The sequence below is a fragment of the Labrus bergylta genome, chromosome 3 (assembly GCF_963930695.1).
Source record: "Labrus bergylta chromosome 3, fLabBer1.1, whole genome shotgun sequence".
NCBI classification, from domain to species: Eukaryota; Metazoa; Chordata; class Actinopteri; order Labriformes; family Labridae; genus Labrus; species Labrus bergylta.
The window spans coordinates 20,413,697-20,441,604 of record NC_089197.1 but is presented as its reverse complement, the minus strand read 5'-3'; the positions used below and the strand labels follow the sequence as shown (position 1 = coordinate 20,441,604).

Here is a 27,908-nt window from a genome sequence, read left to right as displayed (position 1 = left end):
AGTTATATTTGTGTGTCTGTTTTGTACTTCAGCCAAGGTCTGTCTAATGGGCCAAATGCAAACCTGCTCACCATTCCCAAGCAGAGGTCTTCCTCTGTCACCCTCACCTACCATGCAGGTCCCAGGAGAGCCGGTGAGCATAACCACAACATTCAACTAAAGAAATGCTGGTTTATTTATCATGTTGTTTCAGACTCTCATATTGTTTTGTCCTGTACTCCCTGCCTTCTCTTCAGGTACGTCTCCAAGCCTGAGCCCTGTCACCTCACCAATGCACGGTCCTCTTGCAGTGGGCGCAGGTTCTTCATCCTCCCCTTTCATGCGACCACCTGTAGAGTTTCCAGACACGGCTGACTTTCTGACAAAACCAAGTGTCAACCTTAACCTGCACAAGCCTCTGGGCTACACCCTCAGCTCACCTGATTTCCAACAGTCCTTCCGTAGCTCGGCCTTCCCTCTCTGCACCAGGTGAGACCTCTTTTTGTGCTAGCAGTCATAATATTTGAACCATGCACTGCTTTTGGATCTCAAGTGCGATTGGCATGTCTATCTATTCTAGCTGTGGCCGTCAGATGCTAAAGGGGGTTTCCAGTGGTGATACAGGGGACACTTATCAACCTTTCTCCAGTGAGGCTCAACGCAGACGCTCAGGTACAGAATCATTACATTTAGTCAACATTATAAAGACTGATGGTGTTGGTGAAAATTCTTCAAAGGTGCTATAATGTTGGGGTTTGAGGGAGAATCAATTCTATTAACAGTAGTTTTAGGGAGTTAATGCTGCCCTCTGCTGGACTCAAATGATAATACAAGTTGAAGCAAAACAACGTAGACAGTGGTGGACTGAGAATTACACATCTTTTCTCTCGGTTCTATTATATTCTTATTATCAACTTGAAATTTCTAAACTTAAATGTGTTAAAAAAAATGTAACCTTTTACATTGAAAGAAAACAAGTTTTTTTTAGTTAGCATCTGTTGTGACCATGGTAACTGCATTAGTCACTGGGTAGTGGTAATTCTAGTAATTAGAGCCATTTTTAAAAACTTGACTCTTTTTCTGATGAATTTACTTCAAAAGCAGGTAATACAGTTGAAGGACAATGCACTGCCAATCAAGAAATACACAATTTTTATTTCTTCTTTACTTTTTACGCTAGCTGGCGTCCCATTTGCAAATAAAAAAAGGTGTGTGTTTGTATGTGTGCGTGTGTCAATATGCTCATTGACATATATTCACTTTTGTCTGAATATTTAGCAGGTGAAGGGGTGGAATTCACAGGAGAGCCTCTGATCAGGGAGGAGAGCGTGGAGGCTGACCTGTCTGTGGATGGGACACCAGACGCTGCAGGGAACCAGGGTCAGGCAAAAGAGGAGCAGGAGAAGAGCCCAAGCAAAGAGCAGCAGACTCAGGAATCAGAGGTCTGCTTCAAATTACAATATGAAAATCTGCTCCCTTCGTTATGCTGGATAACCTTTGATTTTCATTTTCAGAGCATTCTTTTTCCATGGAAACATGATCGGTGCTGCTAATCAACTACTTTTGCATTTCTGATTGTGTCCAGGGTGAGCAGGAGTTCAGACTAGATCCGATGCTGGAGGACCACAAGGTTGTCATGGAGAGGATGAACACGTGGAACTTCCAGATCTTTGACCTGGTGGACAGAACAGGAGGGAAGACAGGAAGGATACTCAGCTATGTAAGAACAACCTCCAACCAACCATCTCCTTTAACTCTGCTAGTATGTGCTTTAATCAGCCAGTCTGTAAGCTCCTGATAATAACAACAAACTTAAACAAGTCAGATATAATGTGATATGCTATATAAGTGCTCCTTAGTTCAGAAAAAGATTGATGAAGATTGATATGAACAGAAAAATATCCCTGTTGTTAGAATGCAAACAGAAAACAGGCTGAAGTCGTGGACTTGCATTAAAAAACATCAGAGGTCACATTTATGGTCACCTTTTTACTGACAGATCCACATCATCATAATCATTCAAACCTGCAGCTTCAATTAATACGTGTGCATGAAGTAAGCCGTTTTCCATAAGTAACTTTCATTATGAGTTAAGTTATCAGAGTAAAAACCAAATATGAAGTCTGCTATACAGTATTTCATCAGCACTGTCTCACTTTTATTCACCCGGAGCGCAGAGGACTGTCGACTAACATGATCACTGATGTAGAGGTCCAAAGTAGACTAACACAAAACAATAGCTCCATTAGAGCAAGTCATACATTCCAATGGCGTGCATTGATCAATTGATTTTTAGTTTTAATAAATATTACTGAGCTGTCAGATTCGCAGAGCGCACAGAGAAAAGGCGTTTTTACCCTCTCGTTACTCAGCACATCTTCATTACATTCACGTATTAATTGTGTAAATGAATAAAGTGTGGAAACTAAGTTGGGGCATCTCTCTTCTGATCACTAGGGCTATATATGCTCATAATTACTCACAGTGCAGACAGAGTTTGCCACAATCGAATGTGGCCAACGACTAAAAGTTGTTCATTGATCAAACTTCGGATTAATAAAATGGCAAAGTGAGGGAGACTGCTGACTGACGTGAGCACTCTCACAAAGTTTATTTTCTTCGTCTTACTTCCAGTTGTCGTCGTGATCCAGCGCTGGAAACCTTTGAATGTTTGTATGCGTTTTCATTCATGAGGTGCTTTGCGCTGACCATTTAAGGTTGAATGTGGGCGTGTAGAAGGCAGAATATGGAGGCTAATCCACGTGCGCACATTTCCAGGAGGATCGTGACTTACGAAGGGAAAGTTGCGTGCGAGCGCTGTTTTATGAATCTGAATTATTGTTGGGCGCACGCCATTTCCTGATTTTGGGCCCACTGGATTCTACGCACTGTTTTATAAATGAGACCCCAGACGTGTTCATGAAAAGTGTCGAGCAACAGATTTACAGGATTGGATAAAACAGATTGGGTTCATTAAAAAACAGCTTGAACTTTAAATTCAGTTGAGTTTATGTTTTTGACTATATTCAGGAGAATCTGTCCTTTTTCTATAAATCTTTTTTTAAATCACATCTCAGTATTTTAACACAAAGGGACTCCCTTGTTGCAAAATGATGCTCAAGGTCTTTTTGATGTCTGTCTTAATGATCTATTTAGTGTTCATGTTCCATCATGTGAGTGACGACGCTGGTTGCTGTTCTGATTTGTGCTTCATTAAAAGCTGGCTGGTGTTTCCTCAGGTGACATACACGCTTTTCCAGGACACGTGTCTGTTTGAGATTTTCAAGATCCCAGTGAGGGAGTTCATGACATACTTCTGTGCTCTGGAAAATGGCTACAGGGACATTCCCTGTGAGTGTTTTTTTTTGTCTCATATTATATCATATTATGTATGTGATGTATTTAAAAAAGAAAACCGTATGGATGAGTTATTGTGTGACTAAAGATAGATGTATCTCATCTCACAAATGATTGTTGGTGTACACAGCAAAATAGACTAATTAAAACCTATTATTGATTTTATACACAGATCATAATCGAGTCCATGCTACTGATGTGCTCCATGCTGTCTGGTACCTGACCACTCGACCAATCCCTGGGTTCCAGCAGATTCATAGTGAGCATGTGACTGGTAGTGATACAGGTGGGATGCTATTCACAAAGTATATTTCTGATTTAGATGACTTCATGTTTGCCTCCTGAGAATCAAATTCTGCATTACTAGAATATCTGAAAGAAAAAAATCTCCCTTCTTACTTGGTAAAAGTGGGTTAAATAATGTTTTAGGCCTGTAAGAACATAATCATTTGAATTGAGGCATACATATTTAATGAGTGTGGGACCAATCATTCTATAAGCATCCTTCATGGTGCAGACATGATTTTCTTTTACCATTGTGATCCTTATTGAAATCCATCGTGTCTTGCTTTTAGACTCGGACAGCGGGATTTCTCCGGGCAGGATATCCTACGCATCCTCCAAAAGCTCATCCATTTCTGATGACAGCTACGGCTGCCTGGCCTGGAACATACCCGCCCTCGAGTTGATGGCCCTTTATGTAGCAGCTGCAATGCACGACTATGACCATCCCGGTCGCACCAATGCCTTTCTAGTAGCCACTAATGCACCTCAGGTAACATGCGGTGTCTAATGCTTTTGACAACTTGTTTAAACTCATAAACACACTCATTTTAGATATTTGATGTTCACTGTTTAGGTTTACAACTGTCAGTGTGAAGAGACAGCTTAAGTAAAAGAAGAGTTAGCCTCACCATGCGTGAGATTATTTTGCACTGTTTCTGTGACCCTGCCAGTCAGGATACATATGCAGTAAGTTGATAACATCAAGAACATGTGTCCCAGGGTTTAGTGTACACATGGCCAATGGCATGATGTCTCTCACATGTGTCAACTTTGCTTTCAACTTTTTCCAAGTTATCTTTTTTTCATGGTTCAGGGTATTGGTTATACGTGGTTTGTAACCTTGCTCTTTCTAGACCAACAGGGAAAGGACAGATATATCATCAATGTTGTTGTTTTTTGCCCCAGAGACAATTATTTTATACAAACACAACATCATACATGTACCGTCTTTCTGAACCTGGAGACACACTGCACACTTAAACAGTGTATGATGACTGCCTAGCTAAACTGCCGGGGCCCACGCTGTAACTGTGTCCACACAGAACGGGTGTCAGCTTTGATCATGGCAATATAATCTATTGTTTCACATTCTTTCATTATACTTTATACTTTTGTGTTTAGCTAAGATGCAATTCTGGATATGAAAGGATATGATCAAATATTCCGACAAAGAAGTTGAAACTTAAGTGAAAGGTGTAATATACTGGTATCAGATCGTTTTCTCACTCTATTTTTTTTTTTACCAAGAACTGCAGGCAGCTAGCTAGAACAATAGTTGTGCTTTCTATTCTCTAGATGTGTAGATAACTGCAGGTCTGCTCTAGCCTTTTAACATATTCACCCAGATGACAAGCAAGACGCTCCATGAGTGACATGTGCTACTCAGGCTTTCAGTGTGGATCTGGTGTTAGTGGTCCCAGGTGGGTGCTGCATATGTGGCCACAAAGACAGAGACACCAGGACCTTTCACCCCTTATAGTTATCAAGAGTTTAACCCACACATACACCCACATAAAAAATAGCTTCATGTGCTGTTTTTTCATTGAGTCTTTACATTTTATTTTGTTTGTTTTAACAAACCTCTGAATGACTCTCCCCCTTCACATTTTATTTGTTCATCTAAAAACAGTTTACTGTCCTCCTGTATTAACACTATCTCACAGAAAGTCTTGATCTGAAGTTTTACTGTTCATCTTTATCTGTCGAGTCAACATTTCCCTTCCATTACTTTTTATTGCATCCCTCAAGCAAAGATATGCTATACATATCTCTTTTCAGAATCATCATCATGAGTCATTTCTAAAGATTATATTTTATATGACAGCTGAAGATAGGCAGAAAATGTGAGGAGAGAGAGTGGACGATGAAAAGCTCTAAATGGTGTCAGGACGGGGAGTCGAAGCTGCGGCCAGAGCAACGAGGACTGTACAGATGTATAAGGGGTGCCTGCGCTACCAACTGAGCTAAACTAGCGACACATAATATGTTATTTCTACCAACTGTCACCTGACCAGTTTCTCCCATGGTCAGTCCCAGAGAGGTGGTGAAAAGGTAAACTACATGCCCCAGTTTAAATATTGTATTTTCACAACATGACCAGTGATAGCACTCACACTGTCTGGGTTTTGTCCTGTTCCCAGGAAAGTGGTTAAAAGAAAGGAGAGGGAACCCTGAACCTATTGATTTCTCATGATGTTGACAACCACCATGTCTGTAAAGTGGATCCTTTCAGCCTTTCTTGGTATCTAATGTGTCCCTGTAACTGCTTTTAACCCTGCTCTCCTTCAGCTATACTAGGTTATGAAAGAAGGGTAACAGGCTCAGCAAATTCCCTCAAGTCATCTTCATTTATTGAGAGAGCTTTGTTGCTTCATTCAAATTTGTAAGAAAATGTTGACATTTAAAGGGAAATTTGAAAATATACTCTGATTTCTTTTCTGCACTGTAGGCAGTACTGTACAACGACAGGTCGGTGCTAGAGAACCACCACGCTGCGTCCGCCTGGAGCCTCTACCTGTCCCGGCCAGAGTTTAACTTCCTGGTCAACCTGGACCACGTGGAGTTCAAGCGTTTCCGCTTCCTTGTCATCGAGGCCATACTGGCCACAGACCTCAAGAAGCACTTTGACTTCCTGGCTGAGTTCAATGCTAAGGTCTGAAATGGTGAAATCTTAACAGTTTGCTGAGTTATATCAGAAGAGACCCTAATCTATTTCTTGATCTAAAATAGATGTACTAAGCATAAAGGATGCAGGACAAATCAGTTGACCAGTTGTGTAAAGCATTGAGCTTTGTTTGTTAACAGGTGAATGATGTGAACAGTCCAGGAATTGATTGGACCAATGAGAATGACCGACTGCTGGTGTGCCAAGTCTGTATCAAGCTGGCAGACATCAATGGACCGGCCAAAGTTCGCGACCTGCACCTCAAGTGGACAGAAGGCATCGTCAATGAGTTTTATGAGCAGGTACAGACTGCAGACCGATGCTGCAGAGTGAATTCAATTAACACAAGCCATTTAGATATATCTCTATATTCCATTTAACTTAAGTAAGACTTAAGCAAATAGAAATACCTTATATAAGAGTGTTTCCCCCTTTTTGTACCCCAAAGAACTCCTTTTTGCAAGACAGACAGTCACATAACTGACACGTTTAAATCCTATCCATCCTTCTGACAACCCGTTCTTATCTAAACATCAAGGTTCACATAAAACAAACAAAGAAATATACAAAAATAAAAACAGGAAAGAACACAAAGACTACTGCTGTGTTCATGTAGTTCGAGTCACAGCTCCTTACTAAATATCTGTGTCTGTTTTAAACTATAATCTTGTTTCTATTTTTTAGGGAGATGAGGAAGCTCAGTTGGGATTACCCATCAGCCCCTTCATGGACCGCTCATCCCCACAGCTGGCAAAGCTACAGGAATCCTTCATCACTCATATCGTCGGACCACTTTGTAACTCATACGATGCTGCTGGACTTCTTCCTGGCCACTGGATTAAGGAAGAAGGATCAGATGACGATGACGAGGAGGGGCAGGTGGACTCAGACGACACAGAGGAAGATGAAGATGAGGATGATGAAATGGAAGATGAGCTGGCACCAAGTAAGAGTTTAACAGCTCATCCCTGTAAAGTGTACCATCCAAGTCAACCATTGACTTGATTCCTCTTTTCCAAAATTTAAGCTTATACAAAAATAATGTAGATTATAGCTACTACTAGTAACTGCTGTTTCAGAGCAGCAAAGGAGATCGGTGCACTGCTAGCAGAGAGTGGAAGGTCAGTCAAAGTTAAATTATATAATATAAACTGGAAGGAACACAAAAAGTCACGTTTAAAAAAAAAACAGGGTTTCCTTGATTATTATTGGCTCATGTTAGCTTAGCTTTTCTCTGGATACTCATCTTGTGTTTTAAGATTTAGATTAGTTCTTTGTATTTAATCATCCCATACTAAAAACATTGTAATTATGTCACTACCATACAGGACTTCTTGTTATAACTTATAGCTGTTAGATTATGCTATACTTTTTATTGAAAACAAATGTTTATTGTCCTATAATATTAAGCACTGCTTGGTTTAAGCCAATCCACAAGTCTAGCTATTAGAATCTGTATTTGGAAGGAATAAACAGTAACATCACACTTCACATATTATATCTAGACTTTCTGAAACATGCCTTTGTGTTTAATCTATTACAGAAAGGAGGAAGAAGCGCCGCAGGTTGTTCTGCAGCATCATGCAGCACCTGACAGAGAACCACAAGGTGTGGAAGAAGACTATCGAGGAGGAGGAGAAGAGCAGCAAAGAGCTTGGCAAACAGCAGCAGTCGGACAGCCTGCCGGCCAGCCTGCCCACCTCCCCATCAGACGACATCCAGGTGATCCAGGAGGAGGAGGAGGGAGAGGAGCGGCAGTAGCATATGGACGAAGGAAAGAGCAGAGATGAGTGAAAAAGAAGAGGAGAGGCAGTATAAAGACACGTGTCCCTCAACCACCTGCCTTTTGACAACAACAAAACACAGACATTGCATACAGTTGACAAATGCACATAAAATACAGTTTGGTCCCTCTGTCTATCTCTTTCAAAGACACACACACACATATATACACATGAACATTGAAAGATTCACTGTGCAGACACTCAGATGCTTTCGCAGTCACATTGTTTTTTTGGAGAAACAAAAAGGCCTTACTACTGTGAGCGGATCCTTGCTGCATCAGTGGGAGCCCAACTCCTATGCACTTTTACCCCGTGGAGAATCGAGTGCACGCAGTCAAAAAAAAAAAAAAAAAGAAAACGGGAGGAAAAAAGCACCAGAACTGAGAAGATAAGGTGCAGAAGTAGAGTTTGGATGGGGTCCGACAAAATGCCCTCCACGGTGACCTGGCTGTGATGCTGCCTTGAATGCAAAGCGCTTACACCTCCCTTAGGTACAGAAACGATTCTATTTTTAAAAAAAATGAGAGGTAGAGGAAAATGAATGAAGCAAGCAACATGAAGTGATTGATACCCTTTACCAAAGTGAACAGTTCAAACATGGGAAGACAAGAGACTGAGATTGTTTCAGCCTCAATGTCAGGTATATTTTTGGATTATATATACACACATATATATACATATATATATATATATATATATATATATATATATATGTGTATATATCTCAAATGTGCCTGTCTGAACCTTAACTGAGTCTATATATGCCCAGAGCCTAGGCTTGTGTAGTTCTCTCTCCTTGCTGGTGACACAAAACACTGTATAAGACTCAGTCACAGAGACATTATTGAAATGTTGACTGATAAATAGCATTATATTTGCATCATTTTTGATGCTTTTACTCATGTGTACCACCCATTTTCCTTTCCTTTAACTGCCCTCGCTTCATTTTTATTGAGTGTGTGAATAATTTTGGGGCAGAAATGTGATAGAGAAAATGAGTAGGGAGAAAGAGAGCACATTTTTTTTTAATTATTTCCGTGTGTAATTTGTGTGTATGTCTTATGTGTCCTTTCAGTAATGGTTGGCTTCTAATAAGCAAAATTGTCCTCTGGTGTTTAACATGTTTCATTCAGATCAGGAGTGCTGTTCCATTGAATGGAATCTTCATTTTCATTTTTCTTTTTCTAAGTATTTTTTTAAAGGTTACTCAGGATATCACACAGAGTTGAATAATTAATTTTTGCAAGATTTTGTGTCAATATGAAATACACATAAAAAGAAAATTAAAATCTGAGTGACTGAAGCAGTTTGTAATCTCTTGGTGACCAACGTGACTACAAACAAAAATTCAAACAACTGAAATCCTTTGTGACGGAGGATCTTACAGTATGTGTCGTCTCGTGGCCCCTCAGACACTTGTTTGCATAACCTTTTTACAACCTCACTGGAGAAAAGCTTCTATTGATTGTCAGCAGACTGCAAACGTTGCTCCTGCAGCAACTCATTGTACACGTTTGCAGTTCTTTAACAGTATATTAAGTAACTTTTTAACAAACAGTACTTTGGCTACTCTTCTGTGTTTCAGACAGCAGACAAACATGGATTTTTAGACACATTTAAAGCTCACCCGACTTTCTTTTTCCTCTTCTTTTTTTTTTGAATGCCAAACCCATACCTCGGCCAGTTTGTAAAGAAGGGATCCAGGGTTTCATTTCACTTTGGTTTTTGTTTGTATATTATGATGTGCCACAAGGCAGATTCAAAAACTACTACTTCTATTTTTGTCTCCAAAAACTCTTGGCATTCCACTAGAATAAGATGTTTTTTTAAAGGGAAGCAGAGTTGTTGCCTAGCTCCTTAATCACCTTATCAAAAAGAAAATCTGGAGTTATATTTAAAAAAAATAAATAGATACAGGTGTGCACATTTTAATACCAAACAAGTGTTTAGCCGCTGTACAAAAGAGTATGTGCATATAAATATATATTTTTTAAATAATCAAATGAATGCATCTTTTTTCTACACGCAGCTGACATATTGTACATTGAGATCCTGTAATAACTGTTGTGTTTGCAGAGTTTTTATCTTCTTCTATTTACAGGTGTAGAAATGTGGGGTTTGGTGTTTTCGATTTAAGTTTTCCACTTGGTTTCAGCGTCTCCTTGTTCTGTATCATAACCACTCTTGTATTCTTCATCCTCTATCTCTTTATCACTGTTGTCTCATTCGAACCCAACTAGTGCCAAACTTTACCTACATACAGTGATCTCTGGGCTATGATATGCTGATAGGCTAACTTTTCTCTGGGCTCCAGTACTGTTCATGCAAAGAGAAACACTTTGGGTCAAATACTCCACCAGGCTCAAAGTGGCAGCGACAGTGAAGAGAGTCAGAGCCATGTACATTCTGACAGCTCCATCGTTAGTTTCTCCACGTGGACCCATGCTGGATCATAAAGTCTTGGTAGCTCCCCACCCGACATATTCTGGCTCATTAAGTTGTAGAAGTCTGTTGGCTTGTCACTGTGCTGTCTTTCAAACCACAGTGTTCTCTGATGATTGTGCCATAAATAAATCTATGACTGGTTGTTACCCATATGTAGCATCAATATACGTACATTTGTCTAATGTAACCATTCACCCTTATCTACGTTGTGGGGGAATCTGATTTTTTTTTGTGTTTATTTATAGCTGTCATAAAACACCATTCCTAAAGTATGACAACTTCTCATTGATTTTTATTGGTGTGTCTGTCTTTGAAAAATCGCAATATGGTTATATAACACTGCCTTTTTTTTTTTATCCATGCCAGCCCAAATAAACAGAGGGTAACCTTTTAACTACAAACACAGCTATTGCAAACCTTTCGAAGTGTTTTCACTTCCAAGCCTGATTAGACCTCCTCTGTGTTAAACTATGGATGATTGATACCTCCTTCACTCTGTATGCTGTTGGACTTTTTAGGGGTTGAAATCTTACTCTGATCATTTATATATGGGATGTGCGTATGTCCACCTAACCTAACCTCTAAATCATTTTAATGAACAATCATGCCATCTGTTATGTGCCTCTAAACTTTTAATTACAAACCCACTTCTCTCTCCCCCCACACACTTGAACACAACACCTTACAGCTTCCTTCCTGTTTCTTTCCAGCGTCATAACCTGTTCAAAGGTTTATAAATGAAGTTTTAGTGCACCAGTACAGTGACATAATCTGGGATGGTGGTAAATGTAAGATTTCTGTACAATTCATAGTCCGCTTTAATCTGTTAGTAGATACAAAAGACAAGGTGTGTTTACAATATCTTAAGAAATACTTTATGAATACACAAAAAATCATTACAGTACATAATTTTTTCTTTTCTTTAAAAAAAAGAAGGACAAACAAACATTAACATCAAACACAAATGTCGTACTTTGTTAGTACTGATAAGCACCATTTAGCGGAAACCAGAGTTGCCAAGTCAGTTTCTAGAAATCCAGGATGGGGTGCATTTGCTTTCCAAGAGATATAGTTTCCATCAAGTGCTATCCCTGGAGAAGGGGTCAGAGTCAGTCCAGGTGACGTAAATCTTGGCCCGTGTCCAACTCCAATACAGAGTGTTCAGAACTTTCTTGGAAAGTCTGTTAGTCCCGTTTCAACCCACCCATACAAGCCCGTGGTGTCATCTGTCTGACCTGAAGCTGTCCTGAGAAGGCAGAGCTATGAACCATCATAGATGTACTTACTATCAATCATTGACATACCTAACCCGTGGCTACCGCCCCAAGGTTCATGGACATTTCATTTTCTGGGCTCAGAGCAACTCTGACAACTAAATCAATAGCATACTCGTGTTCCCAGGGTGCACTTGCAGCACAGTCTTATCACATCTCCTGATGCTTAAAAGTATTGTGCAAAAATGCATATTGCTCAGTAAAGGGATTTGATACCTATTGAATAACAATGTAAAGAGCTACTTTTTTCACTGGAAGTCCTTTGGAGAAACTGTAGCGCACAAGAACTGGACGCTGCAGTCAAGAGTGATACAGTTTCATGCACATGTATCATATGGTTGCATTTCTGTGCAAAATGTTATAATTCTGGCTTGAACAGCTGAACATGCTGAAATAAATTCCTGTTTGCTACTTAGAAAAAGGAGTGTATCCTGAACAGGGACTTTTCTGCTGCCTGCGGATGGCACAGACAGAGTACGGTTTAGGCTGCAGCGTCATGCCAAGTTTGGGAGTGACAGTAGGAACGGTTCCTGGAGGAAACTGGAGATGAAACCTCTGCAACAAAGTGGTGAAAAAGAGGAACATCTCCATCCTGGCAAGCTGTTCACCCAAGCACTGACGCCGCCCTGAAAAAAAGACAGTTCTTTGAATTAGACTCTTACACACACACACACACACACACACACACACACACACACACACACACACACACACACACACACACACACACACACACACACACAGCCACAACATCTGGCTAAGTCTGAGGATTGTGGGTTCTTAAGATATATATATATATATAAAAGAACAAGAACTTCTTATAACACAACCCTTAAGGGAACTTGACCAAAATTACATGTAGGAGAGGCAAAGTCATTTATCATATCTATGAAAGTTTTTATTTTAAGCTTAGGTATTTCTTTTATACTGTTACTCCTATGAACAATCAACAGTGTTAAATGCCGTAAAGCAAATGTTGGCCTTAAATATTTTTACATCTTAATCTTCAAAATGTTGGTTGGGAACTTATGCAAGTTTTACATTTTTGTATTTTAACTGAGGGGTTAGCGCTGACAAAAATAAACCAAAACGACTGAATTCAGTTTCCATATTTTAAATTACATTTGTGGGAAAATTGAACGTCACTCGGAGGCACAATAGTTGAAACTGTGGTTGCTTTAGAGAATTTGAGAGAAAGATAAAGAGACTAACCTATGGAGAATGGTAAGAAGGCCTCACGCCTCACAAAGTGGCCATTGCTATCCAGGAACCTCTGTGGCAAGAAGACACCTGGATCTGTCCAGTACTTCTCATCAAAGTGCACAGAGTAGAGGTTTGTAATCACCATGGTGCCTTTGGGTATTGTGTATCCATTGACTTTTGCATCCTGAGAGGTTGCACGGAAAATACCCAGCGGTACAATGTTGCAGAAGCGAAGGACCTCATGGAGAACTGCTTCCACGTACGGCATCTTCTGTTTGTCCTCTAAGGTGGGTGCCCTCCCATTGGCCAGCACGCTGTCAATTTCCATATGCACCCTCTCTTTTGAGGAGAAAACAGACACTATTAGAAATGTATTCATGTGTAGGATTACAACATCTTTGCATTTATATAGCAAACTAATGTATATCAACTTTTGTCATGGTCGCATTAGAGGTAGAATGTTCACATTGCAGGAAAATGTTTCCACTTAAACTGACCTTGTATGTTGGGGTAAAGGGCCATATAGAGCATGGCCCAGCGCAGAGTGTTAGTCGTGGTCTCCGTGCCAGCTATAATGAGCTCCCCCACTGAATAGATGAGGTTGTCATAGGAGAAAGAGCAACTGGGGTCACCTAAATTCTGCTCCAACTCATCCAAATAGGCATCGACGTAGTGGCGAGGCGCATGCGGCACCCTGCCCTGAGAAAAACCCTTGATGACCTCGAGTAAGAAGTCATACACCTCAGCAGCATTGCGGAACAGCTTCTGGTGCTTCCCAAAAGGCAAATACTCAATCCAAGGGAATGCATTGTAAAGAAGGGCCCAGCCACTAACAGCTAGCTCCACGTTCTCACTGAATATCTCAATCATGTGCTGGAAGTTGCGGTCGTCATAAGTGAAACGCTGTCCAAAAATGATCAGGTTGGTGATGTTCGACACAGCATTGGTCACCAGGTGCTTAGGATTGAAGGGCTTTCCCTTGTGTTCGTCAATGGCATCGACAAAGAACATGCTCTCCTCTGAGATCTTCCTCTCAAACTGTCTCTGGCCACTGCCAAAGTATCGGAAAGAGTTGCAAGCCAGTTTACGGTGTTCTATCCAGCCTTTGCCATATTTACAATTGAGAAGTCCTTTGAGGAGAAAGTGAAAAAGGAGTAAAAATTAATTTTGATTTCAACTGTAACTCCATTTTAGACAGTGGTTTTAAAAAAAAGTGTGAATAGTAATCTTATTACATCATCTTACCGCCCATTTTTGTCATTTTCTTGAACAAAGGCAGAGATGGGCGATCAGCAAACACCTCACTCTGATGGTAAAGGCATTCCCTCACACAGTCATATCCATTTAATACCACAGTCAAGATGCCTCCAAGGTCTATACTGAAAATCTGAAAGATACAGAACACAACATGAGCCCTGTTCTGCTTCTGAACATTTTCTTTGCAATTTAAAACCTGTCAAAGAATATGTAGATGTGCAACCAAATGGCAACATTTTTCTTGTGATGCCTGTTTTTAGGCAGAAAACTAAAGATGAGGTCAGCTTCCCTGATATTTCACAGTACACTAAGTGGATGAACCCACACACTGACCCTTTGTAAAATGAACTTTCCATCTACAGAGATATCTAGCTCTGCTCCTAAATTGGGTTAAACTTTTTTTTTAATGACTTAAATGCTTTGCCACACAAAATGGTGTGCGCTCTTCAGTGTGTTTTTAACACACTTACATTTTGTTAAGCCACACAATTGTTCAAGTTTTCTACTCCAAGCAAATCCTTCACACCGCCAAATGCTAGGGCGAGTCTCTTTTGTTCGTTTCATAACTTTTTCCCAGTGTGTGTGTGTGTGTGTGTGTGTGTGTGTGTGTGTGTGTGTGTGTGTGTGTGTGTGTGTGTGTGTGTGTGTGTGTGTGTGTGTGCGCGTCCATGTGTGTGTAGTGAGAGTCTAACTCTTTGGCGCACGGTGATGCCTGGCATCACAGTCTGCGGAGCACTCGCTTAGAAAAAGAATTGCAGTCATAAAGAGACTACCGCTTTTTGGCTGCGTGTGAGTTACTGTACCTGTCCATGAACTTCACTCTGCTTCTTGAGGAAGACGTGCGGCTCGGTGGCTAGAGACATAATGTTTCCTATCACAGGGATGGGTGATGGACCAGGAGGAAAGCCCGGGGGTCTTCTTTGCTTGACGAGTTGGCGAACCAGCAGGAAGGCGAGGATGGCGACAGTCAAGCAGACCACACCGAGCAGAGCCTGCACGCATGACACCGGCATTAGAGACGGAGCTTTAATAGAAACCATCTTTTCAAACCCCGGTTCTTCGCTGCTGGACTAGCCCTGCTGACTTCGGCTTCTCCTCAGAGTAACTGAAGCACATATGTATCATCTTGCACATTTCTATCCCCCGCCTCTAAGGCGAAGATTGGCCAGAAAGTCAGAGTCAGCTGTTGGTGAACTTTGTTCTGCTCTTGATCAATAATCCGGATCATTTAGTAAAATATTGGATTAGGATTTCTGCTGCTTTTGTTCCACATAGGGTGCAATAAAGCATTTAAAAATCTTTAGTTAATCAAAAGTTGTAAAATGCTATCTGGTTTAAGTTTACTTTAAAATATCGATTTGCTTTAACAAACCATCAGACCAGCACTTTTATGCATGAATAACACTTGCACAGAAAGTGTTTAACATCAATCATTCAATTATGTAATTATAAATAAGCAAATTAGAGTATGGGAGACTGGGGTCAACTGAACCAATAGCCCCCTGAACAATTAATTGTTTTGAGACTTTTTGAAACTTTTCAGTCAGAATAACTACCAGATTGGAGGGTTATTTCCTAATAAGAAGGGAGCCATTGCAGGAAATATAAAAAGTGGTAGAAATAAATATATTTAAGCAGAAGTGTTAATCAAGCCAACTCTTTATCTAAAAGTTGCACATATTACTTATGAAGCTGGCTTTAGTGCAAATGGATGGACTGTCAACAATGTTTCTGGATAAAGGTGCTTAAATACTGTTCATATAGGCAACTCAGATTCATGGCTACATGCCATTTAATCTAATTTAATGTATTGCATAAGCCTTTACGTTGGAGCTCAACAAGTATTTCTAGGAAGCAGATCAAGGCTAAATGAAATTTAAGTTGACATGCACAATGCATATACCAGAACTATATTAGTTTAGAATTCAGGGAATGGAGGACAGATTGAAATATATAGGAAAAAGAGGAATAACACAACGGCTACGGCTTCTGAGAAGGTCAGCAAAGTCATTAAGTTACAGACTTTCAGTAGCCTGAGAGCCAGACACATCTGGGAGCAAAGGTTGTATTCGCTCTGGATTCGATCTGGATTCCTTCTGGTTCAAACAGATTTTAATTCCACCCAATTTTCTTCGGGCTAATCACAATAGTGAAATCATATGGAGCAGAATTCATGGAGTGATGAACAGTTAAAGGGGTACAACACAATGCAGACATTTTGTAAACAATCAAGATAGCTGACAATGGTCTGAATATGCTTGTATAATAGTATTTAATAAACTGGGTGGTAGTTCACCAGTTTGAGTAAAACTGTTTAGTTGTCGCCACGATATCAAGTCAAGCCAAATGCCTCTTTTATATGTCGAACTATAAGCTACAAAAATGTGACTTTGGGACCAACTTCCCTGCCAAGTACCCTACTGCTATGTCTATGTTTAATTTCCCTAATTGGTTCTAGCAACCAGTGGCAACACCTCTTGAAGATATATAAGAAACATTACAGAACCATTCACATTTGTAATTTGGTGTGGCAATGCCCAACTAGCCATTTGGGCTGCCGAGCCGATGCAATGTAAAAAACTGAACTCTTAACGGCTTTAATCATTTTATTGTAATGCAAAAATGATAAATAAGTCAATTTGTGTTGACTGTGTTCCACATGTGTACTGGCCAAAGTAACTATTGTGTTGCCTGAGTTTGCTGAGTTGTCAAATTGTATTGACTGTTATGATATTAGCAACCATTATGATCATTCTGATATTACTCTGTGTACATGAAGTAACAACCTTGCTTACAGACTTAGTTGTTACATGTTATAGTAAGCTAAAGATAAGACAAGTAAACAAACAAATACAAAAGGGGGGAGGAAAATCAAATCAGTTCATTGATTTAATAGGGACCTGAGAGATGAAAGAGCAAGATGCTCTGGGAAGATACAGAGTTCTGAAGACGCATGCATATATGCAATATGACATGAATGCTAACAGATAGAGATATATGGAGACAAGCGCTTGGTGCAACAGTCGCTGCCAGTCTGAGCCTTTGGCAGCATGACCCAGAACTTTCACCAAATATGTGTGTATCGCATGTCCGCTCTGGTCGGTTACGGCTCCATGCACCCTCTTCCGTCAACACCCACAGGCAGCATTTGCTCGGAGAGCACAGCCAGACAGCTGGAGTGCCGAGACAAAGGAATTCCCGCGTTCATTTTACAGATTCACTTGCGACAGCGTGAGATAACACAATGTATGTGATTTGTGTCATTGTTTTGAACAGTCAAAACGGAGTGTTATATTCTGAAAATGAACTGGATGATTTAATGTCGTTTCGGTGTCTGACCTCTTGCCCTCTCGGTCGTTGTTGTTGTAAATTGATGCACCATGCGTCAAAAAGAGAAGCCCTGCATATCTGCTACGGAGCTGAGACGGAGCTGAGCGAAGCTAGTGGAAGCACACACATTGAATAAAGTAAAAACCTATTAATTCTGCTGCCGTTACTGAGCGGAGACAGAGCAAACATGAATCTGGTGGAATTTAGACTTAACTTGGAGCTAGTCCAAGGCAAGCCTTCAAACTACAAGCTTTGTCACAAAGGAAAGTTTTAAGCCTACTCTTAAAGCTCCAGTGGCATGCTGTTGATCACTTCTTCTGACACCTACCCTACAGCTGCAGTTTCAGGCATTTATAATCACAATAAAAAAAATCTGTGTTCCCTCTGATGGTCTTATTTTGCTTTGCAGACCTTGAAGGAGGAGCTATAAATCCTCACAGCAGCTTTAAAATATGAGAGGGTGTCTGCCTCCCTGATCCTTACTGCTTACGGCTTGAAAAAGACAGTGACTTCAGCGAACTGGCGTGGATGTTAGACAGCATGTGATCCCAGTATCATGTAATCGTTGACTCCACCCACAATACTACTGCAGGAAAGGACTGTCAGCATACTGCACATGAAGTGTTTAAGGAGCTACTCATCATGTTGCCGCTTGCTGTGAAGGTAGATATACAAAGAAGCCATCACTGGGATCCCAAAGGTTCCAAAAATATGATTTTACTGAAAGAAACTTATCAGAAAAATGATGCTTTCAGATCATTTAATTCTATTGCTTTGACAATTTCAAATTAATGTACTAACTGGCATCTGACTACACTGGAAAACAAACTGAACATGCACATTGCAAAGTTATGTTCGGTGAGTAAAAAAGTCTAAAATCTGTGAAGGATCATTGACAAAAACATTTTGAAATGTACGTTTTGTATAGTACTTACTTCTTCTATTAAACAATGTAGTTGTTTTGTCATGCCTACGTTTTTCTTACTTTTACATTATTAACATCATGTTTCATTAAATGTCTAATTTATACACACTGGAGAAGAAAGGGAAGGTCTGCACACTGTTCAGCTCCCAATCAGCCACTTTATTAAGGGCAACTTTTTGATCCAAAGGATCTTCTTGAAGAATCTTCTGCAGTTTATACTTTTTGTCCTGCACCTGTATGCAAGTTGATTGGATGTACTCACACAAGTCTTTTTTCTAAAACACATAACTACTGTTAGAAAATGTACTAATGGCCATTTTGTATAATAGATCAGAAGTCATTACTGCATTTTATGGACAGAAATCTTTAAAAAGTATGCGTCAATCCCCAAATAAATCCTGAAAGTAGTTACCTAGTTAAAAAGCCCTGGTAAAGAATGTTTGTGTGTTACTCCTGCAAATAAACTTTGCCCTACTAAGTTGGTGCAGGTTCCTTCACCTCAACATGTTAAAGGTTAGGTCATGCACGATAGTCAGAGGTTAAAGGTTGCGGTGCGCACCACATTCCAGACCTGCAAAGTTGGGTGATATTTTTCAAGCTTGTAACCAAAAAAACCTGAACTGGTCCACACAGTGCAAGATTGTGGATATTTAATGAACACATAAGACCTTGGACTGGGAAATGGTGGAAATCCAAAAACACACTTTACACACTATTTATAGACTATTTGCACTTTAGTCATATTTATTTCCTGATTCATTTATTTCCTAAATTTTTTTCTGCATGGTAGACAGAACTGGAGAAAAGAAAAGCTTGCAGAAGGTAATCAAGGTTATTAATATGATCTCGTCAAAGGGATTTTAAACCATAAACAATTAGCACTTTTGTAAAGCCTTGCTCTCCACTCTGCTGTGTGATCAGTTCATCATGACTCACTCCTCATTAGACGTAACGTTGTTTAGTCAGCCGGTCCTTCCTGCTGAGGCAGCTGGTAAGCATTTTTTTCTCAGATGCCTTGAATGGCCTTTACAGACCTCTCCCAATAGTTCAGATTTGTCAGGACTACCTCATGAGGACTTTCTTGCAAATTACTTATTCGCTTCCAGCCAGATCCCCAGACTCAAAAAGTTTTCTGGAATCACTTAACACATCAGTCAGCTGGAATCAAACAAACATGTTCTCACTGCTGTATCGTCTGGCTGGGTTCATCAAAATGCCAGCAACACCAGTGTCCAGGTGCTTATTGGGGACCATATTTTGTAATTGCATAGACTCAGGAAAACTTACCCAGAGTGATTTAAAGCGTTTTAAATGTGCTATATCAATACAGTTGTTATCATTATTATTTGTTAAAATATTTGATACCATCATAATTACAATTACTGGGAAATTTAAAGGAAGAGTGAAACTTTTTTAATTCTACAACTGAGAATGCTGTGCAATGCTACAGGATGTACAGTTGTTAAATGAGAGTGAAAAGGTAGTAAATGTTAAAATATAAAAACTAACCACAAAAGGGATATCATTTGGAAATTGTAGGTGTTAAAACAGCGTTGTGATGGAATTAGCTGTTTGTTGAGGGTATAATTATTCTAAGATTTGGTCTGGTGTGCAAAGTAATTAATCTTATCTGGAAATATTTAAATTGTCATGTGAATGACATCTTTGAATTGGGTTCATATGTCCTGGGGTGGGACACTGTAATATGGTTTTACATCTTTTTTTAAATGTCACAAAGTTTATAAATCAAGTTACGGTTAAAAGTCAAACTGAACAGTTTTATTTCCATTTAGTTCTGAAAAAAGCTTTCCATAGATAAAAATTAAATCCTTGCAATGGGACCATAAAGTGGGGCAGCTGATTCACAGCATCAAAAAGGAACCAGGTGAATTGGTTAGGAGTTTTTTTTCATGTCCAGCTGGTGTTCAGAACTAGGATAGACTCGAAACATGTGCAAAAGATTCATCTGGGTTGGGAACGCTTAAGGATACCAGAGGAACAGCTGGAAAGAACAAAGCTGGGTAAAGAGAAGTCTTCTCCTTATGTTTGACTCCTTTACTTCTTTGTAAAAGTGTATAGGGTATATACAGAGTATCTTTGCTTAGCCCTGCTGCCACTGCTTTTGCTCAAGATAAGCTAAAGAAAATGGGTGAAAAAAAACAATGTTGACTTTTGGCGCTCAACTTATACTTGGGCATGAAAAAAGGCTTTAAAGGCCTCAGCTTCCCATCTATCATTAAGGGCCATCTCTTCTTTTGGATTTTTCTTGCAAATCCCTTTAATTGTCAACAGATGAATCACCAGGGTAAAATTAACTTATTCAGCAAAGGATGGGTTGATAGAAGGAAGATGTTTAATAATGATTTATTTGTATTTACTTTTTTGCAACATTGTCCAGAAAGGCCTCATACCACCAAAATACTATACCTGTAACACTAAAATTATAGAAACAATAGATATAAACCTATAAATGGCATAGTGCTTTATACATTCTTTTGCATGGTTGGCCAACACTATCCTAGGTGATCAATGTAAATGCTTTCATGCAGCTATGGTATACATGGTAGATCAGCATCAGTCTTAACATTAAGAGCTCATTTGAACAGTGTTCTTCCTGTTGTGCTATAATGTGGACTATGTGCATGTTTGATTGAGTGGGTCCCTTGACTACTGTCGTTCTACAGTAAATTATTTACCATCCGGATGACTGGAATTATAATGTGTACGAGGAAATATAATTATCGACCTTCCCTGGAAATACTAATGCTGTCCAGAACTTTTTTTGCAAACAACATAATGGCTTTTGCAGGAAGATCAAGAGGTCTTGTAATCCTTCTGCATCCATTGGCCAGGTGTTTAAATGTTAGCTTAGGATGGTCACCTTTCTAATGGAGAGCAGCAAGTGTAAGTCCTTTTGCTAATGGATACTTGACCTCATGCTGATAACTCCAGGAGCCTCATTTGTTAAATGGTGTTCTTTTTGAGTCGTAAGACACATTTGTTTTAGTTACTTCATGTTCATACAGTAGGTTAACTACACAATACAGCATTTCTGTTTGTATTCTCCACTACCCATGGCTGCCAGCTGTATTTTATTGTGTTGGTGAAGTTAAAGATAATTTCCCACTTTCCAAGTTTACTTAAAATAAATGTTGCCTCTTTCCACATTGTACAGAGGCTATATTCCTCTTTGCAGCTCTGTGCGTTACAATCCGACCTCAGCCTTTGGCTGCATGTCGTCCCCCACTCTCTCCTCCTAGCACTTGTGCACTACAGTTTAAACCTTCAAAATATGTTTGTGGGTGGGGGATCTTTAACTGTAAGAATGGAAATTTCTAGATGATCTGTGAGCGAAAGACAATGATTTCAAACTTTCAAACTTAGTTTGTGGGTACACTGTATCTTTCCAACACGATTGGACGATTGTAAAATCTGTGTTTCTCACTGTCATGCTCGCAAGTGAATTCCTGTTGAATTGTGTCAAATCTCTGTTTCATGGCTCTAAATGAATCTGCTTTAGTTGAGGTGAGTTGAGTGGCCATGCTAAAGTGTTCATGCAGAACAGGTAGCACAAATCTAATTTTGTACTTTTTTTTTGCTTGAAACTAAGTAGTAGTAGAAGTATCGTTCTGCTTCTTTCCCCATACTCACACACCAAATTTCACACAAAAAGGAGGCCTTTATTCTGAAATAGAAAATTCTCTTTATATAAGTCCTGCTCACCTTATAATTTTGTATAATGTCAAAAACATATTTAAGGTTCCCCTCTGAAAGTGCTAATGGCCTCAAACACAACCCTGGAGAATGAAAATCATACAAAGGACAGATGTACACTAATGTTGCTTTGCTCTTAAACACCAAATGCTTTTGTGTTATAACTTTAAAACAACCCCACTGTGAGATCATTCCAGCTGATGTTCAATTCATGCTGCTAAATTAAATAAAGTAAGGTGGCGATATGGGACAGCTTTGAAGGAAATTCTCTTTGGGGGTTTTTGAGTTTCTGCCAAGAAAGGCCCTGCTTCTGTTTGGGTGAAGAAACATTCACACTGACTCAGCTGAGGCTGTCATTGATGAGCAATGCAGTGAGCATAACGTTGCCCTCTCCGTCATGAATGCTCTCCTGTGTTGTAATTAATTTTCCAGGCCAATTCATGCCTAACATTAGGGAATGTGAACAGTGTGAGTTAATTGCAATCTTGACAATAAACTTTTCCCCCTTGGAATGCAATGTCTCTGCATCAACTGATGTCCCTGCTCAGAGCATGCAGGGGTGAATTGGGGCTTGGGAGCAATTTGGGTCCAAAAGTGTGGAAGGACCTACTTCTATGCAGACTAGTATGAGATGGATCTTTAATTGCTTATATGGTTCTTGTAATTGAAGGAGAGACATCCAGAGTAAGAAAGATTGTTTACATGAGCTATAGTTTAAATATTGAGAAAATAACTTAATTTGTTCAATTGTAAGCACTTTAATCTCTTCTGATATGTAATATATCGTTTTCTTTCTCTTGACATACAGTATGAGCTCTCCATGGTTGATGTCCAATGAGAAGCTTTTACCTCAAATGTCAAACATACAAACTACATGTTTCTTAGTAAAGTACCCAAGCACCCTCTAAAGTCTTTAGTTCATCAACCTGAGATTTTGTTCAACTAATTCAATTACTGAAGATCTGCTCAACAGCTCTGAAAGGCTCATCCACACTAACGAGTTTACTTCTTACGCACAAACTAACTGGGAGGCTGGATGCTTTATAATACATCATCCAATATTGTTACATAAGGGGTAATTAGAAGATGGCCAGAGACCAACAGCCCAGTAATTAGCTCAGAGCGACCGGATGGACACTACAGAAATCGGAGGTAAGGTTTAGATTATCCACGGGAAGGATTCACTCTGAAGCTCTTCCTTCAGAGCAAAGGCATTATTTTATCCAGCTATTTGTACAGATATGAAAACGATCTGCAAAATGGTCCAAAGATGTCCAGCCCTAATGACAAGTTAGAGACTAAAACTGCAATGACACACTTTTAAACTGCACATTGGATTGGTGCAATGTTACATTGAAACATAAGCAGGTACAGCAGCAGAATACAACTAGAACCATACGATCTCTGCACACGATGCTAAATAGATTTACATGTTCTGTTTTTGGTGGCTTTAGATTTTGTTCAGGGTATTTTGAACAAAAGCCTGTTATTGAATGCTGTTGATTTGAATTATTTTGCACATTTTTTTGAAGTCTCTCTTTGTGGAACAGCTGTTTCCTTTTTAAAGAGAACTTTGCTGTCACTACATATCTGACCCTGTTAACCTTTGCTAGCCGATAATACATCTTTACTGAATAGTTTCAACAAGGGCCTAAATAACCATTTGAGTTCAGTTGTAGCTTCAAGCTCACCTCACTGTCGTGATTGCTAAATGGTAATATATTTTTTCAGTCAATTTGATTAATAGAAGTATACTGCAGAAGTATCAGGGCCCCCTGTCTCTCATTTGCTCTGTTGATCTGATGAATCTACTGTTTATTTTAAAGTCCCACAAAAGCTTGTTGAAGGATGGCAGTACTGTAAATTTAGCTTGGAACGGATTCAGTACATTGATGTCATTTGTGTACCGCTTCTTTTATTGGCTTGCTGTTAGTGACGTGGGACTTCTGATTGGCTAACAACTGGATGTAAAATGCTTGACTGGCCAATAGAGGATGATTAAGTTCTCACACAGACACCCATGGGGAACATATATAAAACCCTGCACTGTGGGGAGTGTTCAGCAGATTCACAAGTGAGTCTTACACTAAATTATTCCTTACCAGAGGATCTGAAATCTTGAGGTGAGTTTGGCTAAACATTTTAATTTATTGCTAAGAGTATGTGGTCGCAGTCAAATACAAGATATAAACAATTGTACATTTTTTTTAAGGAGGTGAGGACTGAGTGAACTTGAAACCTCACTGTACTAATAGAAAGTTGTTTCTAACAAGTGGCATTATGGCATTGCATGCACAGGCTGCTCCTGATTCTGCTAATGGACAGAGCTGCTGTTATATTTGCTGGCAATGCTTTAAGTATCCCTATAAGTCTTTGATCAGCCTCTACAAGTTCAGCAGCACTAACAGAGAGGCACAGAGAGGAGCAGGGAAGATAGGGTCAGATAGAAGGAGGATTTATATAGCTGTGAATGCATGCAGTGGAAAAAATAACATGCTTAATTGAGAAATGTTTCTTCCTTGTATCAGATTTGTTCCCCCTTGTTTTCCACAGGAAAGCAGGAAAATGCTAAAACTCTGGACTCTCCTTCTCGCCTATGCACTGATGGTTTGTCAGATGTATGTCTCACAGGCAGCTCCCTCCAGGTAAATGTTGTTGAGGCATTATTTTGAAAAAAAAAAAGGAAAAACAAATGCTTCAAAACTATGCCTTGAAACCCTATCCCTGTTAATATTTTGAACTAGTAAGGAGTTGATATCAGATGGAGTCACACTATCCGACGATGATGCACAAAAGCTACTCAGAGCTATGAAGGAGTTCATGCAGATTACCTCAGATGAGCAAGAGCAGCAAGCAGCTGATGGAAACAGGTATGGCTTAAGACATTCATTCTAGTATATTTAACCTGAAAATAATAATGTTGAAGTTATTGTACTGTAAAGGGTTGTGCTATCTATCTATCTATCTATCTATCTATCTATCTATCTATCTATCGCATCAACACTTAGACACAATATAACCACATGTTTTTATAAGCCCAAACAGCTCCATCTTTGCTGTTTTGATAGATAATTAAGGTATATATAATGAAGTTAGTTTACTCTCCGTCATAATCTCCATATGCATGGATCAGCAGTTATCCATTCATTCATTCATTCATTCATTCATTTTTTATTTTCATGTTAAAACTGAAGAGAGCATGATATTATAAACACGAAGAACAAGCATGATACATTTTTATAGAAAATTTGGCAGAATATAATAGCACCATAACTGAAGAACATGTTTTTGGTGAATGAGATGTCTTCATATGCCTGTTTGATCTGTTAGCATGCGTTTGAATTGGATTCTTATCACAGCTTTTCTGTAAACACATGACAATTCAGAGAAACAACATGCACGTCATTTATAATATTCATCTGCATGCCACAGTTACTGTAAGCCTGTTTCTGCATGTTTGTCTCTGTCTCTAACAGCCTGGATAGACCCGTGTCTAAGCGCTGCACTGGCTTAAGCACATGTGTGCTGGGCAAACTCTCCCAGGATATTCACAAACTACAAACCTATCCCCGCACAGATGTGGGAGCAGGGACGCCTGGCAAGAAGCGAAGTTTATCCGAGCTATATGAGCAACTCAAACAACTGAATCCCTGAGTTTTCAGCCCATCTATTCTTCTTTCTGTCTGTGTGAACTTTTGCTTGTTCATCCAGCTCTATTCATTCACAAGAATGCTGATGCATTAGGATCCTGCATTATTTTCCTCTGGCAGGCAGTAGATTTATGACAGACTTAAAAAACTTTGGATCAACCACAAAAGCTGCGTTTCTCTGGCAACTTTCTTAATTATAATAAAACATAGGAACAGCTAAAAACCTTTCTGATATTGACTTGTCTCATCAATGTAATAATGTGCCTCTTATAATAAATGAATATTTTACAATTGAGCTGTAATTAATCCTTTCAAGATTGACAACAGATAAAAATCACTGACTATGCAAATGAAAGGAGAAAGGGGTAAGCATGGCCGTAAATGTCTATACACATACAATGAATGGAATTTTACCCTCCACATATCTCCATTATGTTCCATATGCTGTTTAAATTCTAATGTCTGATCTGATCTTTAGTATCATATAAAAATGTGTTTATTATGTTTCTTACAAGTAATGCAACAGTGCAGAAGCGGGCATGCAACACAGCCACCTGTGTAACCCACCGATTGGCTGACTTCCTTAGTCGGTCAGGAGGGCTTGGACACGCCAACTTCGTTCCCACCAACGTAGGAGCTCAGGCGTTTGGCAGAAGAAAGCGGCGGGGCCCTGTGTGAGAACAAGAGATCAAATGTATGTTATTACTGGAAACGTATGCATCACAACATCATTCTTTTCTTCTTTTTTTTTAACCAATGTGAGAGTTACAGTTAACAGACAGGCTTCTTGAATGAATTTAAACTTCAACAGTTTCAGCATGAAAATAGACAAAATTATGTGATGTTTTGTTCATTTGATACACAATTAATGGTATGGAAAGGTATGAACCACATTCTGATAAAACTTGATTTGCCTACAGGCACAAATAGGAAGCTTTACTGACTGTCCTCTCTTTGGCTCTCCAGGTCAAGTGCCTCATTCCCGTGAGAAACTGCATCATCATCAATCACTTGGAAACAGCATTCATTCTTCAGAAACATGGACTGATCTCTCACTTTCAGATGACCACAAGAATATTGTCTGTATTCAAATGTTAGTCTGTGCTTTGATATAGAGACATAGCTCTTATTGGTGTTATTGTCACCCTGGAAAAGTATTTGAGACGAGAATTTCCTTTACTAAGAGGGATAGATAGCTTTCTCTGTGTTGGCCTGATCCTAAACTGTACTTCTGACCTGTATCTGCAGTGCAGTGTGTAGAACTGGAAGCCATACTGTACATCTGCACTGACAACAAACCGTTCAACAACTGTGGCTGTCTTGTTTCTTGCTGTTAAGCACATCATTACATTTCACTGCAGTGCAAAATGCAAGTGTGAAAATGTACTAATGATTCTTCATATTGTAAAAATTGTGAACTGTTAGCAGAATAAATTGTATTTTAGCTACAAGAAGTGTTTCTGCCTCACTGTATTTTTGTTTGATTGGATGATATAAACTATAAGCCATAGTAAGCACTCAAATGCATTCTTCCTCTATTTAAAATCAGGGCACATAATGGTGAATGACACACAAAGTATAGGGTTGGAAAATCAAACCATGTTCACAGTATTGTTTTCAGGTGAAAGTTAAGGACACAATACATTTGCCTTTCATACTTAATTGGACCTCCTCCAAACTTGATGAAATATTTCTTAGTAATACACTAATAAACTGGTAATTTATGACTTTTGGGAAACAATAGACATTTTATACTAGCAAATGTATGTTTGAATGAGGGGCTGTATAGTTTTGGAATGCGCATTAAACAATTAACAAAGGGGTGAACTAACCAAGTAGATACATATTTAGCTTGGAATATGGACAGCCAATTCTAGACGGACAATAAGGCTGATGATAACAATAATAGACAATAAACAATAAAATTAATAATTTAATGTAAAAATTGTTATTCTTATCTTATGAGATTTTAAATACAATTATAACTTCAAAAATATTTTTTTGGGCAAATTAGTCACTCCCTGCTAAGTGCTACAGCTA

General features: G+C 39.3%; 3 protein-coding genes across 7 annotated transcripts in view; 2 read left to right on the top strand and 1 right to left on the bottom strand.

Moving 5' to 3' along the window:
* pde3b (phosphodiesterase 3B) overlaps positions 1–10,787 on the top strand; it is a 43,216-nt gene extending 32,429 nt beyond the window's left edge. The window contains exons 5-16 of one of the 2 annotated variants that reach the window (XM_065952921.1): positions 33–133; positions 237–468; positions 560–651; positions 1,261–1,421; positions 1,565–1,699; positions 3,219–3,330; positions 3,509–3,622; positions 3,912–4,111; positions 6,071–6,274; positions 6,427–6,588; positions 6,971–7,232; positions 7,830–10,787. In XM_065952921.1, the coding sequence (XP_065808993.1) occupies positions 33–133; positions 237–468; positions 560–651; positions 1,261–1,421; positions 1,565–1,699; positions 3,219–3,330; positions 3,509–3,622; positions 3,912–4,111; positions 6,071–6,274; positions 6,427–6,588; positions 6,971–7,232; positions 7,830–8,047 (1,993 nt within the window). In that variant the 3' untranslated portion in view covers positions 8,048–10,787. Of the gene's footprint in view, positions 1–32; positions 134–236; positions 469–559; positions 652–1,257; positions 1,422–1,564; positions 1,700–3,218; positions 3,331–3,508; positions 3,623–3,911; positions 4,112–6,070; positions 6,275–6,426; positions 6,589–6,970; positions 7,233–7,829 lie in introns of both variants that reach the window. The other variant, XM_020632481.3, reaches the window with a different exon arrangement.
* Positions 10,788–12,197: 1,410 nt separating this feature from the next.
* cyp2r1 (cytochrome P450, family 2, subfamily R, polypeptide 1) lies at positions 12,198–15,399 on the bottom strand. Its single transcript, XM_020632494.2, has 5 exons — positions 15,053–15,399; positions 14,238–14,379; positions 13,490–14,122; positions 13,002–13,331; positions 12,198–12,415 (listed from the first exon to the last, which is right to left on the bottom strand). Exons 1-5 carry the CDS (start codon positions 15,287–15,289, stop codon positions 12,198–12,200), a joined length of 1,560 nt encoding a protein of 519 aa, XP_020488150.1. The 5' UTR covers positions 15,290–15,399.
* A 2,469-nt stretch (positions 15,400–17,868) lies between these two features.
* calca (calcitonin/calcitonin-related polypeptide, alpha) lies at positions 17,869–27,325 on the top strand. Of its 4 annotated transcripts, XM_065952924.1 has the most exons (5): positions 17,869–18,242; positions 24,772–24,863; positions 24,963–25,088; positions 26,384–26,562; positions 26,835–27,325. In XM_065952924.1, the coding sequence occupies exons 1-4, from the start codon at positions 18,222–18,224 to the stop codon at positions 26,544–26,546; spliced, it is 402 nt and encodes a 133-aa protein (XP_065808996.1). In that variant the 5' UTR covers positions 17,869–18,221; the 3' UTR covers positions 26,547–26,562; positions 26,835–27,325. The 4 variants fall into 4 exon arrangements, with proteins under 4 accessions (XP_065808996.1, XP_065808995.1, XP_020488191.2 ...); XM_065952923.1 differs by lacking the exons at positions 26,384–26,562; positions 26,835–27,325 and adding an exon at positions 25,695–26,281 and having other exon boundaries at positions 18,062–18,242; XM_020632535.3 differs by lacking the exons at positions 17,869–18,242; positions 26,384–26,562; positions 26,835–27,325 and adding exons at positions 24,215–24,341; positions 25,695–26,281.
* Positions 27,326–27,908: the final 583 nt, after the last annotated feature.